Source organism: Gracilinanus agilis, chromosome 2, assembly GCF_016433145.1.
Source record: "Gracilinanus agilis isolate LMUSP501 chromosome 2, AgileGrace, whole genome shotgun sequence".
In the NCBI taxonomy this organism is placed as follows: domain Eukaryota; kingdom Metazoa; phylum Chordata; class Mammalia; order Didelphimorphia; family Didelphidae; genus Gracilinanus; species Gracilinanus agilis.
This window is the reverse complement of record NC_058131.1, coordinates 643072101-643091519: the sequence shown is the minus strand read 5'-3', so window position 1 is coordinate 643091519 and position 19419 is coordinate 643072101. Positions and strand designations below refer to the sequence as shown.

At 32.3% G+C, this 19419-nt stretch overlaps 1 protein-coding gene across 3 annotated transcripts in view; it reads right to left on the bottom strand.

Annotated features, from left to right (window-relative positions):
- Positions 1–19419, bottom strand: part of EXOC6 (exocyst complex component 6) — a 186275-nt gene that overhangs the window by 121912 nt on the left and 44944 nt on the right. For 2 of the 3 annotated variants that reach the window (XM_044665685.1, XM_044665686.1), the window contains exons 5-8: positions 17827–17872; positions 10349–10553; positions 4746–4901; positions 1797–1865 (exon numbers count right to left, since the gene is read on the bottom strand). In XM_044665685.1, the coding sequence (XP_044521620.1) occupies positions 1797–1865; positions 4746–4901; positions 10349–10553; positions 17827–17872 (476 nt within the window). The remainder of the gene's footprint in view (positions 1–1796; positions 1866–4745; positions 4902–10348; positions 10554–17826; positions 17873–19419) is intronic. The other variant, XM_044665687.1, reaches the window with a different exon arrangement.

Below are 19419 nucleotides of genomic sequence, written 5' to 3'. Positions count from 1 at the left end.
TCAGTTACACTGCAATGAAACCTCACTACTCAGAAAATAAGAAGTAAAAAAAAAAAGTCCAAATTTGTCAGAATCTCAAATTATAGAACATTTTAAAATAAATATAATTTTATTACTTTCATGTATTCCTTTGTAAACTAAGGTATAATAATTTGGTATAAATAATTAATATCAAAATAATTTTTAAGTTGTAATTCAGAATAGGGAGAAACTGAAGATTGGAGAAGGGAAGGATCATAGTAGGCATAATCTGTTGTAAAGTCAAGTAGGCATGGAATCAAGGGTGAATGTAGAAGAGTTTATTGGTCTACGCAAGGTCAAAAACTAGACTGAAAGAGAAGATAATAGGGATTTTTCAAGAAATATGGGAAAAGAAAGCACTCAATTATGGCCTCTTTTTTTTTCTAACAGTTGAGGAAAAGTTCTCACCTGAGAAGGTAGGGGCAAAGGAGTGCTGTGTCAGTCTTAAAGTGAAAAGAAGTTGGAATAGCCACTGTGGGTAGTAGGGGAGATACTGTATGAATAAAATATGGAAATATTTTGAAAGCACTATAAAATTTCAAGTAATTATTATTTGAGCATAAAAAAGACTTTAAAAATTCTGGCATTTTCTTATGATACAGAATGACTTACTTAAATTATCTAAAGCCAGATTTATAAGGTCTTATTTCCAGATTCAATTAATCAAGTTCAGCACCTTTTACTCCTACTTCCTTTACTAAAATAATGCAGTAAACTAATTTTACTTGGTAAAGTATAGGATCAGTGACACAGATAATCTCTGACCAATCCATATTATAATAATCTAGAATTTTATTATTTAAGATTACATCTAATGCTTTATTTTTTCACCTAGATTTGCACTAAAGACATACTTCAAGTATAGAGATGACCCTAAATTTTGGAAGACTAGACCAACAGAACAAAAGATCTATCTGGTAATTCTAATCAATCTGGAAAGGCTTAAGATATTGGCCTGGCAACAGACCATATAAAAAACCAGCCTAAATTCAGAAAGTTCATTATTAAAAGGTTGACCACAAGATGATAAAATTTTCCAGTCATAACCATTTAGAAAAACCACCTATGAAGTCAAGGAAGAGGCCCTGCATTAATGGAGAACATACCAGCACTAATAAAATACATGGATCCTTGAAAAATAATGTTCAAATCAGTTCATATTTCTTAAACATAGACCAAATGAGGAAAGAAGAAAACAGAATAGAAATATGCTAAGAAGCAGATGTCAATTTTGGTCATTTAAAATGGATATAGAAAATCCAGGATTAAATAACAAAAATGTTTCCTAGTTTTATGAAATTATTTTTTCAAGTTCCTATCATAAGTATGATAACATTCTATATAAATACAAGTAAATAATTACATGCAACTGAACTCCAAATAAAAAGAAAACAGAGAATCTGAGACTATTTAAGTTTAGACTTTGAAGTTCATCTAATCCCACCCCAAATTAAACAAGAATCCCTTCTACAACATATCTAATCTATTCCACTCTTGGTAAGATGTTTTCCAAACTATTTACATTTTTATTTAATATAATAACATACACATTAATGAAATATTAGAAACAACTATTTGTTCTCTGTTCCCTTCCAATCTCTTTTCCATCTTTGTACTTATAAAACTATGTGTTATAAATTAGAAGTGGTACTTGGTGGGCTATGATAAAATCAATGTAGGTATTAACTGACTAAAATTTACCTTAATTTACTAATAAAATAAAACAGAGGTCAGAAATTTTTAAAGACAAATACATTTATCGGAAAAGTACTTACCAAGACTGAATAAATGTGCAAACACCTATAAACTGGTGAAAAATCAACAAGATCCTGCACAGTTAGTACCTGAAAAAGGAAAAATATTTTAAAATATTACAAAATATTATAAGGGAGCTGATCAAAAGAATTCCTGCTCAATTTTATGAATTCTCCAATCAACTTGATGAAATGAAACAGAATGAGTTTTTTAAAATCCAGTTAAGATAAATCAAGTTTTTAATAGGTATTAAGAGATCCACATGGTGATCAAACATTTAATATCCCATAGGAAATACTCTTTTATTTATGCATGTTTATTTATTCTTTTTGTCTAATTCATTAGCTTAATCTTTATATGTTCATTGTACCTCTGTTATAGATTACAAAGATATATTTATATAAATAATTAGATATGTACATATTTATTTGTGCATTTAACTTCAGTTTAGTTCAAGTGCCATCTATAAAAAAGTTTATTATTACTTTGGATAATGGTGATACAAAATGTTTATAGTTGACCATAGACACAATTCTTGCTCTTAAGAAACTTATAATCAAATGAGAGACACCAAAGATAAACTAGGGTACATTAAATAGTAAACAGTATATAAATAAAATGGAAATACATCTATAAATTTACTGAGGAGACTCAAACCTTGTATTTTTGTTTCCCTTAATTTAATACAGTTTAATACAGTTACTGCATATAACAAGTACTGAATAGTAATTTACATATGTATAAGATTTCACAATTTAGCTCATTTGATTCTAAAAACAAACTTCTGAGATTGGTGGTCCAGATATTATTATACTCAATTTACTGAAAAGATAACATAGTAGTCTTAGTGAGGTTAAGTGAGTTGCTGATGGTTATAAAGCTGGTAACAAACACCTAGTGGCAAAGTGAGGACCCAAACTCATGCTCACTGTCTGGAAATTCAATGCTCTTTCCATTACCCTATATTACCCACCTAATAAATGTTGGGGGAAAATGCAAAGAAATAGTACAAATTAGAAAAAGATAAAATGGAAGTATGATGATATAAGTACTGTCCTGTTAAACAGAATGTAAGAAAGATGATAAAGTACCTTCAAATCCCAAAGAGAATTAATAACTTATTTATTTATTATATTATTAAATAATGAGGTACTGAAAGAACATGGTAAAATTAGTGTGCTTACTGTCATTCTGTACACAATTTGTAAGAAACAGCATAGTGTAGGACAGAGTGCTAGATTTAAAGAATCAGAGAAATCTGAGTTTGAATCTCTACCACCGATACTTAGTTGCTGAGTAACCAGAGTTGTCACAGGGCATCTGTGAGTCTCAGTTTCTTCATCTATAAAATGAAGACAATAGTAACTGTGGTATTTATCCCAACAGGGCTAAAGTGCTATATAAATCTCAACTGAAAAAATCTATAGAGCAAACTGTGAATGGGATGTTGAAAGCGAGTATAAACATTAAGTAAGTAAGTTTGGAGACAAGTTAGCCAGGACTTGACCAAGGTCTTTAACAGTAACATGAAAAGGAAGATAGATATAAAAAGCCCACATTAGCTTTGCTACCAACACAAAAAGAGATATAAAATAATATAAAGAGGACTTCAGAAACCCTCAAGACTTCTCTTGTACCTTGCTGACTTTCAACTGGCTGCAGAACATTTAGGAGCAGAGTAACACTGGAGCTACTGTATTGTAAGAAATATCAGGAGTTAAATGGCAAATTATTCAGATCCTCATATATAAAACATTTAAAAATTCATAATAGTTAGGGGAACATGAATAGTACAGCAAACTAAGAGTAAATTAAATGCCATAGGGTATTCAGTATAATCTGCAAGATAGCTACTACATGTATATAAATGTATCATCTCTCATCTGCCCTGCTTCCATTCTGCTCTACTTTTCTTCTGCCCCTAGGCACATCCCAGTTTATGACCAAGGTATCACATTGCCTCATCAGGGGCAAAGAAGACAGGAATATGATTGACTTCTACTATCCCCTTTATCAATCAAAAATACAAGTGTCGGGGGGCAGCTGGGTAGCTCAGTGGATTGAGAGCCAGGCCTAGAGATGGGAGGTCCTAGGTTCAAATCCGGCCTCAGACACTTCCCAGCTGTGTGACCCTGGGCAAGTCACTTGACCCCCATTGCCTACCCTTGCCAATCTTCCACCTATAAGTCAATACACAGAAGTTAAGGGTTTAAAAAAAAAAACACAAGTGTCTATATGACTGAGTAGAACCATAGGAATTCTGAAAAAAGGTGTAAGACATGATTACCTGCCCTCAAGGAATTTACAATCTAGTTAGGAAGATAAAATTAATACACAAGAAATTATTTTTAAAACAAAAAAATTATGTGGTGATGACAAGGTATAAAATTATACACATGTATTCCAATATAATGATGTATATAGTATGTATACAACATAGTATACATGTGTTAGTGTATATATAATATACGGCATATATACATGCATAATTATGTGTGTGTAAATTCTATGTATGTTTATACATAAAATACATATGTCTATCAAATCATGTAGTGATGACAAAGAAACAAAGGAGAGATCTAAGTAGGTTGAAGTAGTAAAAAATATCAACTTTATGTAGAAGATTGGACTTGATTGATCCCTTAAAGGATGGATGAAGAGAGAAGAATGGCATGAACAAAGAGGTGGTTTTAAGAATCAGCATTATATACATGAATGGAGGAGTTCAGGTTGAATGAGGAGAATGATCTGACAAAAAGGTGGTAAATAGGAAACAGTGAGAAATAAGACAGATATCTGAAGTAGAACCAAATTACTGACATCCTTCCAATCAAGAAAGAAATGAAACTTCATCTAGCAGGCAAGTGGAAACCATTATAGATTCCTAAACAAAAGAGTGATATCCTCCATATAGCCCACATGCAGAAAGGTATTCAACTGCAGATACGTGAAAAAGAAAATACATTCACCTCCTCCTCATTCTCATCTTCTTCCTCAAATACATATGTCGATGTTACTTCATTTCTTTCTTGCAGAATTTTGCCATTAGTTATACACATGTTCCTGCCCATATTTATATTATTTTGCTTCTGTAGAATAACATTAAAAATTTTCTGTTGCTGAGCCTATTTCAGAAAAAGAAAAAATCAAGTCAAAATGTAGATATTTCAAGTTTCACTAATGGTCCAAATATATATAAGGAAAATGAGGCAAACAGAGATTAAGTAATTTGCTCAGGGTCACACAACTAATGTATCTGAATCTGGATTTGAACTCAGGTCTTCCTGACTCCAAGTCCAGTATTCTATGGTATAATCCAACCTAATCCAATCTAAAATATAATCCAACCAAGAGCATACTGACAACAGCTTCCCGACCAGCCCCAGAGGATATATTTTAAGAAAAATAGTTACCCTCCCCAATTTCAACTTTAAAGATCAGGTATATCCCAACTTCCCTTAGTAGCCACAAATTGCTCAGCAAATCATAAACTGATCCAAGTGTTTTAAATTAATTTTTATTTTCCACTTCTATCAATTCTAGGCTAAAAAGTCAGCACAAAGCAATATAAAGAGCATCTGGTTTTACAGTCAAAAGGCCTGAATCTGAACCCTGGCTTCACCACTAATTCTAATCTTGGGCAAGTTGCCTCATTTCTCCGATTCTCTTTATATATATTTTAAATGGGGATAACATTTACATGACTTATCTAAAACTGTTGTAAAGAGTAGATGAAATAATACATATTCAATGCTTTTTAACTACAAAAAGAATTATATGAAAGTGTTATTGATGTTTCAAAAGTTTAACACCCTCTTATGAAGCGATACTTCCTTTTATTTATGTTAAACATTTAATTTAAATTCTTTTTTTTTTTAAAAACCTTAACTTCTGTGTATTGGCTCCTTGGTGGAAGAGTGGCAAGGGTGGGCAATGGGGTTCAAGTGACTTGCCCAGGGTCACACAGCTGGGAAGTGTCTGAGGCCGGACTTGAACCAGGACCTCCCATCTCTAGGCCTGACTCTCAGTCCACTGAGCTACCCAGCTGCCCCTTTAATTTAAATTCTAACAGGAATTTCCATCTTATTATTTCAGGGATTTAGTGGACAAAGTCCATATTTAATGATATTATAGCTTTTGATCAGGTCTTCCAGTCTCTACCTTTTCAAAAAGTCCTATTTCAAGTAGTCCTCTTATAGCGGTTTATCCCTCTCCCATGCTTCTATCAATTCATTCATTTAACAAATATTATTTGAGCACATAATTGCCCCTTTTAGGTCATATACCAGTATATGACAAGTCAAAATTTTACTACTATAATTTTAATTGAAGTTTCATGTAGAACTTAGATAATATTGACATTTATTAAGCTATAAATATCTCTATCTCCAAATCCTTCATTATCTATAGCACAAAGTAATTGTACATTTGACCTGCATAAGGCACGATGGATTACGTATTTGATCAAAGATGAGAAAAATGAATACTGAAAAGGCTGTATATATATATATATATATGAAAATACAGAAAGAGAAAAGAAGTACTTCCTAGCACGTCCCTGTATGGTGACAAGAAAAGGCTCTGAAATCCAAAAACAGAACAGGAAATCTTTAGATAAAAAGATAGCTCCCTCAATTCATTTTACCAAAGAAAATATCTTCTCCTAAGTGCCTAAAGGCCTCAACAATAGGATAGGAAAAAGACAATCATAAAACAGGTTTTGAGATAAAGTTCAAAATCAGAGTTTATAACATCACTCATTCCACTCAATATCTGCAGATAAAAGAACTTCCGTATTTTTAACCTCTCTCTCAATCCCTGATCTTATATATTTGCAGTACTATCTCAATCACAATCAAAAGTTCTGAGTGTAGATCTCCTGACATAACTTCCTTTGGATGTACATTCTTAAATTTTGACTTCCTTGGATCTCTTCATTGTGCCCATTGTTTCTTCCATAACTACACTCTTAGAATTCAGGTCCCCCAATTCAGAGTCTTCTAACCTATTGGTTTCTGCCTTAAACTATCCTAGTCAAAAGATAATGCTTCAACAAAGTTCTCTATTCATATTAGTTACATAAAAAATTTGAAATGACATTTGCCATAATCCACCCGAAATAAAACAAGGATTAATGCCAACTAAAGAAATGTATAATACTTAAAATATGGTTATATATTAAATATACTGATAAATTTTTATTTTCTTAAAATAGTAATATTTTTCAAATTAACCTCTCCCAATAAAATCATTAATAAACATACATCTTTATAAAATTCTAGGAGGAAACATCTTTGCAAAGTACTAAATAAATGAGAGTCATTATCATTATTCACAGAGGGGAAAATAAAGGTAAGAATGATTTAGTAACCTGGTTCATAAATTAATTATACTTTTTTTAAAACAACAAATTTTCATATAGTTAAGCCTATTTTCCCTGGACACACTCTAAAATTAAAAATGTGCACCCCAAAAATTCAAATAGCTTCTTCCTTGCAAAAAACTTCTACCTAACTTGGAATCCAACACCAAGATATTGGCTCCAGATGTTCCACCAATAGCATACTTCCTAGAACTTACCAACAGTTCATTTTTCAGAATCTTCAACTATGCTATCTTAAAAATTAAAAAAAATCAAGCCTCTACAGGACAGTATTCCAGCTCTTATTTCCATTTGATCCCATACCTGAACAAATTATAAAGATAAGAGACAAGAAAAATTTCTAATTGTAAGAATTCTGTTTCAATAATTGGATTATATGTAACTAATTTAATACCTGCCTTTGAATTTTATTTTAACAAATATTAAAAGGAAGAGTATGAGGGTAAGTGAGGAGAGTAAGAGCTAGCCTTGGAGTCAGAAATATCTGGTTTAAGTCCTATTTCTAACTCACATTTATTGGCTATGTCTCTCAGGCAATTCTCTAAGCTATTAATTTAAAAAGAAATTGATAACCTACATTGAAAGAGGAAATTTTCATATCAAGGAACTTCCTATGGATGAAATCACAGGTCCAAATTAAATAAAAACAAACAAAATATAAATTTTACTATATTGATTTAGCTTATGTTAAACATTCAACTTTCAAGTATCTAGCTGCATATTAAAAATAATATAGTATTGATAAGCTCCTGAGTCAGCTGATCTAGAATCATTAAGAGAAATTCAAAGAAACCTTAATTGGCTTATGAACAACACTATGCAAATCTTTGTCTATATGATTTATTTTAAGGGGACTTACTAATTCCCAGTACAACAAAGATATTTACAAAAATAAAATCCTTCAGAATGCTGGACATACCCCACTGTTGGGTTTATACCCCCAAAGGGATAATAAGGGAAAAGACTTATACAAAAATACTTATAGCTGCACTTTTTGTGGTGCCAAAAAATTGGAAAATGAGGGGATGCTGTTCAATTGGGGAATGGCTAAACAAACTGTGGTAGCTGTTGGTGATGGAATACTACTGTGCTAAAAGGAATAATGAACTGGAGGAATTCCATGTGAACTGGAACAACCTCCAGGAAGTGATGCAGAGTAAAAGGAGCAGAACCAGGAGAACATTATACACAGAGACTGACACACGGTGGCACAATCGAATGTAACGGACTACTAACAGCAATGCAATAATCCAGGACAATTCTGAGGGACTTATGAGAAAAAACACTACCCACATCCAGAGAAAGAACTGTGGGAATAGAAACACAGAAGAAAAACAACTGCTTGATCACATGGTTTGATGGGGATGTAGACTCTAAACAATCATCTAGTGCAAATATTAATAATATGGAAATAGGTGGAATTGCTCATTGGCTACGGGAGGGGGTGGGAGAAGGGGAGGGAAAGAACATGAATCATGTAACCATGGAAAAACATTCTAAATTAATTAAATAAATAAATGGACTTTTAAAAATGGGGAAAAAAGAATGCTGTATAGAACTGTATATATTATTTTAAATCTTTTCTTTCTTTTCCTTGCCAAGGCCAATCCCCTCCATATGCACCCTTAACCCCATCTCCTTTTATCTTCTCTAGAAGACTGTCAATCATCTCTTTTCTTCTAGACTTCAAAGTCTATAAGTTCCTTCCCTACAGCCTTCAAATATGTTCAAAATTCCCCCATACATAAAAAAATCATTAGACTTATTCTCCCCATCCTACTTTCTGCCTGAATCCTTTCTCAGCAAAATTCCTAGAAAAAGTTATCTCTATTCATTGTTTCCACTTCCACTTTCCCTCCTCTCACTAACTACTCAATTCTCTGTTATCTGGCTTCCAGTCTCATTATTCAACTGAAACTGTTTTCTCCGAAGTTACCAAAGACTTATTTTACAAATTTGATTTTTTTTTCTTAGCCCTCATTCTTCTTGACCTCTCTACTGTATTTGACACTAGACCACCCTATCCTTCTAGATATTCTCTCATCTCTGAGTTTTCATAACACTAGTCTGCCCCTAGTCTTCCTATCTATCTGACTACTCCTCAGATTCCTTTGGCTAGCTCATCATTCATGTCATGTATCCCAATTATAGGTATACCTCAAATCTCTGACTTAGGCCCTGTTCTCTTATTTGGTGATTTCATCACACACAGCTATATAATCCAGTTTCATTCTCTCCACTTAGCTTCAGTCCTAAATAATCAATTGCCTAATATATTCCAAACAGAAAAAACTCATATTTCCCCTAGCCCTCATAAAACCTACTCCTCTATTGAACTTCTCCATTCCTGTCAAGGGTACTTCTATTTGTCACCCAAGCTCATAATAACCTTGACACTATCCTCAGTTACTCACTCTTCTCCATTCCACATATCCAATTAATTGCCAAATTCTGCCATTTCTATTTCTACGTCTCTTGCATCCAACTGCTTCTTTCTCTTCATATACCACCATCTCACATCAGAGGCCCTCATCACTTTTTGCCCAGGATACTGCTGCCTCAAATCTCTCCTTTTTTTAATCCATTCTCCACACACGTATCAAAAAGTTTTTCCTTAAATGAAAGTCCTATGGGACAAAATATCAACTTCTCCATTTTACCATTAACTCTTCCTCCTTTTAATGACACTCATGCCTTGGTCCCAACTTAAGTTTCAATTTTTATTATAAATTACTCCCATTCCTACATTATATTGCCCAACCAAACTGGATTTCTCTTTGTTCCTCACTCACTCACAGAGACTCTATCTCCCGCCTAACTCGTGTCTGTAATACATTTCCTCCTCACCTCTGCTTCATAGAAACTTATTTCTTTCAAGACAACTGCTTCATTTTTTGTTTTTATACCCCAGCACTTAAAATTTAGCATACATTAGGTGCTTAAATGTTTGTTGATTAAGTACAAATGACTGATAAGAGTCAAGTCTATATAAGAAATAATATAACAAGGACAAGGTCAGTATTAAAGAAAGAGAAGAAAGAAACTTACTTTACAAAAAGACTTTCAGCTATAATACCATTTTCAGAAGGGGAGAGAAGTGAGAACATCATACTAATAACTCATAAGAAATAAAATTCTAAAATATCTGACTTTAACGTTAGATGAAAATTATTTCATTGTTAATCTCACCTGTTTCATTGCTGTTTCACCTATTTTATTGGAATGTTTTCGAATGCTCTCTAAAAAGTCTTTGAGATCAGACATGGAGATTTCTTTTATATCCTCCCTGAGTTTTGGAAGATTTTCTATCATTATCTGACAAAACCGGTATTGACTAACCCGAGGAAAATAAATATTTTCTAATTGTTCCATAGTTTTTAGAGCAGAGTAGTACCTACAAAGGAAAAAACAGAAGTTCTATGAAATGTTCTAATTACAGAAACATTAAAAGCATTTCCAAAAAATGTATTGAATCATAATGTTTTAAAGATAGTTCTCCCTTCTTTACTGGAAAGGATACAATAAAATAAGCATTGTTTTCTGTTTGCTACATGTTACAGTGTCTTACCCAAGTTCAAAGGTAGCTATTGAAAGTAAAGTTTTGCAGGATCTATTTATAAGGCTACATGAACTAAGAGTAGCTATATACAAGACTATATTGCACAAATATAATTTCTTTATTAGTTATCTGATTTATTTATAGCATTATTATCATCAACGTAACTTACCTTTATGTATTACAGTACTTTTCAAACTATTTGGTGGTAACACCTTTCATTTATGTGATTTCAAATCTTACTTTCTCTTTTAAATTTTTGCATGGCATTTTAAATATTAAATTAAAATGAATTTTTTAAAAAAGAATTTCACAATATCTACACTTAAGTTATTAGAAATAACCCAGGCTATTCCAAAACCAGGTTTAATAATCAAGTTTTCATATAACTTATATATAAATTATTGCATTTTAATCCAGTATTTTTGCTTCATTATCAATATTATTCATAATTCACCTAAATGGATAGCAAAATTCATCTTACTCTTTTGATTTCATTTTATTGTTTCTTAATGTCTCATGAAATCATTATCTTCTATTTGCCCAATTCTAATTTTTAAAAACTGAATTTCTTCCATGATTTTTTGATCCTCCTTTTCCATTCGGTCCATTCTACCTTTCCTGGAACTCTTTTCTTCAGTAGATTTTGTTCCTCTTTTTTCCAGTTGACCAATTTTGTTTTTTAAGCTGTTATTTTCTTTTTGCATTACTTTCATTTCTTTTCCCCATTTTTCTTTAACCTGTCTTATTTGATTTTTGAATTCCTTTTTGAGTTCTTCCAGAGCTTGAGACCAATTGTTTTTTTTGTTGAATTTTTTTTTTGAAGTTTTGCATGTGGTTGCTTGGATGTCATCATCTCCTGTTGGTTCTGGTCTTTATTCTTTTTTCCCCATAGAAATTTTCAAGGGTCAAATGTTTCTTTTGCTGTTTGCTCATCTTCCCATCCTTTTTTTGGCTGTGGACTGGGAACTCTGAAAGCTGCTTGCTGATTCTTTCTCCTCTGCTGACTTTTGCCCTGGGGCTAAGTCAGCAATGCAGCACTCACAAAGGCTTGAAAGGACCCAGGCAGATGTACTTCCAGACCTCACTGCAGGCTGGTGCCAGGGTGGGGGACCTCAAAGGGTGGGCCTGAGGTGCTCTCTTGCTGGTGCAGCCTGCATCCAGAATTCCCGAAGTCAACCCACACCCAAGTTTTGAATCTGGTGTGTAGGTGTGTGTTTGGGAGGGGAGGGTTGGCCAACACTCCTCTTTTGACAGTTTTGCTTCCCGTTCTCTCTTATCCCAAGACAATCAACTCTGCCTATCTTTAAAGTTGTGTTCAGTGGGAGAGCCCCCTCACTTGTCCTGCTTTGACTCCTGTTGTTTTGAGACACCTTCTAAAGATAAGTTTGGAAGGATAGTCAGAATGGTTTTGGTTTTTGCTGCTACTAAACCACCATCTTGGCTCCAGCATAATTCATCTTAATTAAACATAATCTAAAACCATTTTGCCTAAAACAATAAACTTATTAAATAGGTAGAGTGGAAGTTATCTTTTCAATTTTACAGATGAAGAAAGTAAGGCATAAATTATCCAATGTATCCAAAAAAGTATAATTAGTTAGTGGCAGAGCTAGGACAAGAATCAAGGTTCCATCAGGTCTTCTGAGTCTGATAATTAAGGATTCTGATAAGTAAGAGTGAGATGGGCTTTTGAGGGGTCATCCATTTCATCTCTCTCATTTTACAGATTAGGTAACTAAGACTCAGAAAAATTTAGCGACTTCCCTGAAAAATCACATAGGTAGTAAACTGATTTTTTTTTCTTTCTTTTTCTAAACTCTTACCTGCTATCTTAGAATCAAAGAAAATATTGATTCCCAGACAGACAAGTGGTAAGGTATAAGTAATTGGAGTTAAATCACTTGCCCTAGTCACACTGCAAGAAAGTATCTAAGGTCAGATTTGAACCTCCTGTTTCCAGGCTTGACACTCTTTTCACTGAGCCACCTAACTGCCCCAGCTGCTTTTTTTTTTTTTTTTGGATACTGCTTTCTAATTTATTCTGGAATCATCTTCTATTTTATGGGTGAACTTATCCATTTACATCCAGTTATGATCATTAATTATATTTTGCTCTCCATTCTATTGTATTAAACTTTTTGTTTTCCCCCTCTTCTTTGCAAAGAAAAAAGAAATGTTAATATGATGAATTTACCACCTAAAATAAAAATAAAGCAATTAGTCCTAAACCTGTGAATATATGATCTGAAATAGAATGATCAGGGTGGAAAAGAAGCAGGCTAATTGTCTTTAACAAACTGACTAATGTGTTATTGGAATTTGGGGGGTTCTTTGGGGTTCGTTTGAGCCTTAAATATTTAGATATATGACATAAACTTCCTGTGGACGTTTAGGGGACTTTGAAACTACATTTCCCAGGCTTCCTTCTTACGTGGTAATGTGAGCCAATATAAAGTGTAGCTTAAATAGAGAGAACTTGATTGGGACGCGCTTTCCTACAAAGCAGCCAGGAGGGCAGGAGGTAATGGCAGGCGATTTGAATTAGATCTTAGCAGGAGTGTGGTTCTTTCTTAAATTTACCAACATAGCTTTAATTAAAATATTAATACTTTTATCTATATCCATCTATACCAATTTTAATCATAACACTAAAAATCAATTCCTCTAACACCAGTTTCCCTAAAATTAATTTACCTATTGGTCAATTAGTCTAAAGTTATTTTCCTACATTTAATATTTTTTTAAGAAGAAAGAAACTGACCTGCTGGGAAATGGATACAACATATTTAACAAATTTTTAGTTTTCGCAATTCCCTAAGCATTTTCCTTTTGGTGCTTTTCCTCCTACTTTTCCCAGTTAATTGACAATTTATATAATTTAAGTCATTTTAAAAATACTTTTATTTTCCCAATTACAAGTAATAACAATTTTCAAGATATAATTTTCAAAATCACAAGATCCAAATTGTTTTCCTTCCTCACTTCCAGCCCCCTAACTCAGAGATGGTAAAAAAATTGATCTGGGTTAAACATGTATTATCATGTAAAACTTAAGTCATCATTTTTAAGAATTCTATTTTAGTGGCTTCCTTTCTTCAGAAAACAAAATTTTTTTAGCATAATGCACTCAAGTTCATCACCTATCAGGAGATAGGTAGCACAATTCATGACTGGTCTTCTTGAATCATGAATGGTCATTACATTGATAAGAAATTCTTAATTCTTTCAAAATTCTTTGTTGTTCCTGTATGCTACAATCTGCTCTGTATTTATAAATTCATACAAATTATCCTAGATTTCAGTGTTCTTTTCATCTTTTCCTTATATCACAAAAGTATTCCTTTATATTCATATGCCAAAATTAGTTCGGTCATCTCCCCCATTGATGGGCACCCTTTTAGTCACTACTAAAAGAGCTGTGTAAATATTTGTTGCATGTAGGAGCTTTTCGTATTTCTTTGATCACCTTGGGATCTATAAGCAGAGTAATGGCATTTATTACTGGATCAAAAGGTATGCACAGTTTAGTCATTTTTAGGGAATATTTATAAATTAGGCTTTCTAGAACTGCTGTACCAATTCACAGCTCCACCAATTGTAAATTAATATATTTTTCCACAGCTCTCTCAACATTTGTAATTTTCTTTTGTTATCAATTTTGCCAACCAGATGGGTGAGAGGTGGAACCTACTTGCTTTAATTTACATTACTCTAATTATTAATGATTTAGAAGAGTTTTTCATATGGCTGTTAATAGCTTAAATTTCTTCCATTGAGAAGTGTCCATATCTTTTCATACTCTTTGACCATTTTTTAAATGGAGGTGGCTCTTATATAATACATTTGAATCAATTCTTTTTATGTTACATAATCAAAATCTTATATGAAAAATTTGCTGCAAAAAAATTTCTCCCATTTAATTGTTCCCCTACTAATTTAACCACATTGTTTTGTTTGAGTTAAAGCTTTTTAATTCTGTGTAAACTAAATATTCATTTTATGACCTATGATCATCTCTATCCCTTGCTCGGTCATAAATGTTTTGTCTATCTATGGTTATAAAGGGTATGTTCTTCCCTACTATTCTAATTTTTATAATACAAAAATATTTAAATACCTTTCTATTCCCACTCAGTAATTACCAGAGATCTCTCATATCTAATTATTCTTAGATTCTATTCAGATCCTTAAGTATTTTCTTTTTGTTGTTGTTAGATGTGTTTAGGGATGAAAAGGGTACAATGAAGGCCATAGCTATTTGTTATTTTATAATCTAATTCTCCCTGTAACTCATTTAGCTTTTCTTTTCAGTATCAAAAGGCTATTCTATTAAGCAATATATCTTTAAATACTTATATTAATACATTGTCTGTGTTAAGTTTCAGCACAATGTAATTTTCCTGGTTAGAATTGTTAGTAAATCTAATTTTGTTACTGTCTTCTCTGAGATGGTATTTGTGACTCTTAGAGTTCAGGGTTTGTTTGTTTTTCAGCTGACAATAATAAATCTTCCTCCAATTCCTTTTTTTAACAATGTGTTATGTTTCAAATCTGTTTCTTAGGAATAGCAAATTGGATACTGCTTTCTAATTTATTCTGGAATCATCTTCTATTTTATGGGTGAACTTATCCATTTACATCCAGTTATGATCATTAATTATATTTTGCTCTCCATTCTATTGTATTAAACTTTTTGTTTTCCCCCTCTTCTTTGCAAAGAAAAAAGAAATGTTAAAAAAGAAGTGTGCCTAGCAAAATCAGTGCTTCATATTTGATGCATTCTGCTTCTGCTCCTCCCTCCCATTTTTTCTACCCCATTCCTCTCACCAAGATCCTAATATCAGGTTCCTATTAATTCTTTTTAAAGTCTTGCTTCATGATACATATGTTAAGAGTTGATTTTGCTTATGTCTAAATCTTCCCTTTATTACTCCTCTCTCTTTTCTCCCTATTTTGTTCCATTTCTCAATTCAGATAAGCATATTTCTACACCAAACTCTCATATGACTAGTTCACATGAAAGTGATATTCAAGGAATTCCCACTCCCCCCTACTCCTTTTTTCTTCTTTAAATAATTTTTATACACAAATACTCACACACCCTGATTATGTGAGAGAGTAGTTCCCCATTCACCTTCCTTCTTTCTTCCCTAATGCATTGCTTTCCCCCTACATTTCCTTTCTTTTAAGATAACTGGAACATAACCAAGCCACTTCCTGATAACACTAAAGGGCAGTTATATCATATGCTCCTAATAATATCAGAATGTAAATACTTTATCTTTGTATATTACCTTCCAATTTCTCACTCCTAATTATCTCTTTATGTTTCTTAACTCCTATGTTTATATTTCAAAGTTTCTACTCATCTATGGTTTTTTCATAAGTAATGTTTGGAAGTCTTTTACTTCATTAAAGATCCATTTTTCTTCCTATGATATAATAATATATAGGTTGCCTGGTAAGTTATTCTTGTTTGTAAATACTTATCCTTTCCTTAATAGAATACAACTAAGTTTCTGCTCCTTTGTGATCATGAGCGTGGCTCTTTTTTAAACTTTCTTTCACAGTGTTTTTTCTTTGACTGGAAGCTCTAGATTTTTTGCTATGATGTTCCTGAGAGTTTTCATTTTGGAGTTATTTTCAGGAAGTGACCAGTAGATTCTATTTCCATTTTTCCTCTCTGATTTTTAAAAATATGGGCAACTTGAAAGATTTCTTGAAATACAATAGGATGAAATCATTCTAGATGATGCATAAGATCTTTTTTTGGTCATGGCTTCTAAGTAATACATTGATTCTTAAATTATTTTCCTTCTGCTTTCCAGGTCAGTTGTTTTACAATTGATCATTTATATTTTCTTCAATTTTTTTCAGGCTTTTTACTTTGTTTTTATATTTCTGATTGTCTTATGAACTCATTAGCTTCTAGGTAATTCGTTCTAATTTTCAGGGAATTTACTGTTTTGTACCACTTGTGCCAAGCCGTTAATTCCCTTCCAATTCTTCTAATAATTTTCATTTCTTTTCCAATGCCTACCTCTAGTACTTTCATATCATTTATTAAAAAAAGAGTTTAAAAAGAACTATTGCTTCATCTATTCCAGGAATTCCAGTTAAATTTGTACCCAAGCTGGGATTTTTTTTCTTTTTTTTTCTTTGAGGCTTTGCCTATAGATGTTGTGGAATTATTCTCTTATTCTAGATTTGAGTATTAAACATTCCTATCAACATAATAGCTTTTTCTTGTAAGGATTCTTTTCTTGTTTGTTCATTCTTCCAGTCTATTGTCAGACTTTATGTTAGGGCCAAGTTCAGTACACTTCTGGAGGAAATTTGTAAGCTAAATATGCTGTTGCTTTCTTGGAGAACTGAGTGTAGTATTATTCAAAATATCTGGGATATCTCTGCCTGGGGATCTGTAGACTTTTAGTGCTTCCTACATGGTCCAATCCAAAGCAAATCTGATCTCTACCTCCCTGGTTGGAACTCTGTGAGTTTATGACCATGAATTGACTTCGTTAAAAAATTCATCACCCAGAGGCCAACCTTTTGGTGACAAACGTCACCAAACTTACAAGAACTTACACTCTCTTGCTTACTCCATATTTAAAGCTTTTACAGTTTACTAAGATCTATGTGAGCTTTTGTTTTGCTGGCATAGTCTTCAAGAACTAGTATCACTACCACACCACAACTAAAGTTAAAGTATAATTTAGTATAATTTAGTATAATTTAGCAGAAGATATTATTAACTGGTCAAATCTGCATTAGTTTTCATTCTTGTTCAGTTGTACTAATTTGCATTAATTTTATCAATGGTATTAGCTCTCAGATTATAAATTCATAAAAGGTATGGGTAAGATCTATGTAAATTGATCTCTATGGTACCTTAGTACATATCAACCTATAATAAGGTATTGGTTTTTTTTTTTCAGAATGGCAATGATTAGCATCATAAATACAACAAATAGTGGCAGAAAGCAGAAAGCAAATTCCAAACATGATAAATTTATGTTATTTTTCTCCAATCCTATGGTCAGTGCAAAAAAAAAAACCAAACCAAGGTATTATATTAATTTAAAAATAAATGTAAAGCTCCACTCACCTTTTTGCATTCATCTGTTCTTTTAGTTTACTGTACATTTCCAAGACTGTATTAAAACAAAATTAAGTTATTATAGTATGTTTTATTTTAAAAATAAGATTTTATGAGATTAAAGTTATAATATTTAGATATGGTCCAAAGAGAAGAATACTTAAAATATTCATTAATTTCCTGTTTTATTTCAACCACTGTTTAATCTTATCCTTTTTAAAATAAAAATTTTATATCTTATGTAAACAAAATTGCTGTTTGACTTTCAATATACCCATGTTTCACAACAGAGACCTCGAATAATTTCCATATTCTAACATCTGTAATCCAGGGATGATAACCTTCTTAGTTTAAAAAAAAGTTATTTTTATAATAAAAGTATGTCTAACATTTATTCATTCATTAAATATATAATATAGTTTATGACATAAACTATATTATATAATTATAATACTATGCTATAATACATAATTAGTAATATTATTATTCATCATTATATCATGATGTCCTTATTATGGATTCACACACAATTATAATCATACAAACTAACAAATTTTTAAAAATCAAATTATAAAATTCTAAATGTAGCCAAAGTTTTATTCTAAAATCCTTATAAAAAAGGGGAAATCTATGACATTTACAGCAAAAAACACAAATTATGCTAAAAGGCTGACTTAAAAATGAAGTCTTGCTCCTTTTTATCATTTATGATACAGCATTGTAATTATCAACTATAATTTTTACAGGGTTCAGCAAGAGGACATAGTGTTTACGATATAGTTACCACAAATATTTTAGGTATTCTTATTCATCCAAATGCCTGATTAGAATTCCAAGCTATCGCAACTAACAACAATTTGGAAATAGGTCTTGATCAATGACACATGTTAAAACCAGTGGAAATGTGCATCTGCCATGGGTGGGGGGAGTGCGGGGGGTGAAGGGAAAAGTAGGAGCATAAATCATGTAACCATGTTAAAAATGAATATTAATAAATGTTTTTAAAAAATAAATTTAAAAAAAGAATTCCAAGCTATCCTAAGTAAGTGGTTAAATGGTTACTGAGCAGCAGGAACTCTTATGAACTGAGTAGATAGTGTCTTCAAAGCCAACAGGTTTACTGGACCTAGGCCTAGGCGAAATCTTGCTTCATGGCCTCAATACTAAACAGCAACATAGAAATCATATTGATGATTATAGGTTAGTAGATATGGTTGGATGGAGGGGCATCTTGCTCATTCAGACCCAAAAAGTTGTTCCTTAGCCTGAGAGCAGCAAAAGCACTAGTATATTAAGTTTCCATTATTCTTCTACCTCTCCTTCCTATGGGTCTATGGGTCACTTTAAGAATAGAGTAAGTCTAGTATAATTCCCTCATTATCAAGTTTCTTAGACTTATGCCTACAAACAGCAAGATGGCACACTGGAGAGGGAGCTAGACCTATGGTCAGAAAGACCTGAGTTCAAATTCAGTCTCTCACACTAAGCTATGAGACCTTGGGGAAATCATTTAACCTTTGTCAACATCAATTTTCACATCTGTAAAATGGAGATAATATCACCTACCTCCTGTTAGAATATTTAGGAAGGATACAAAGTTGT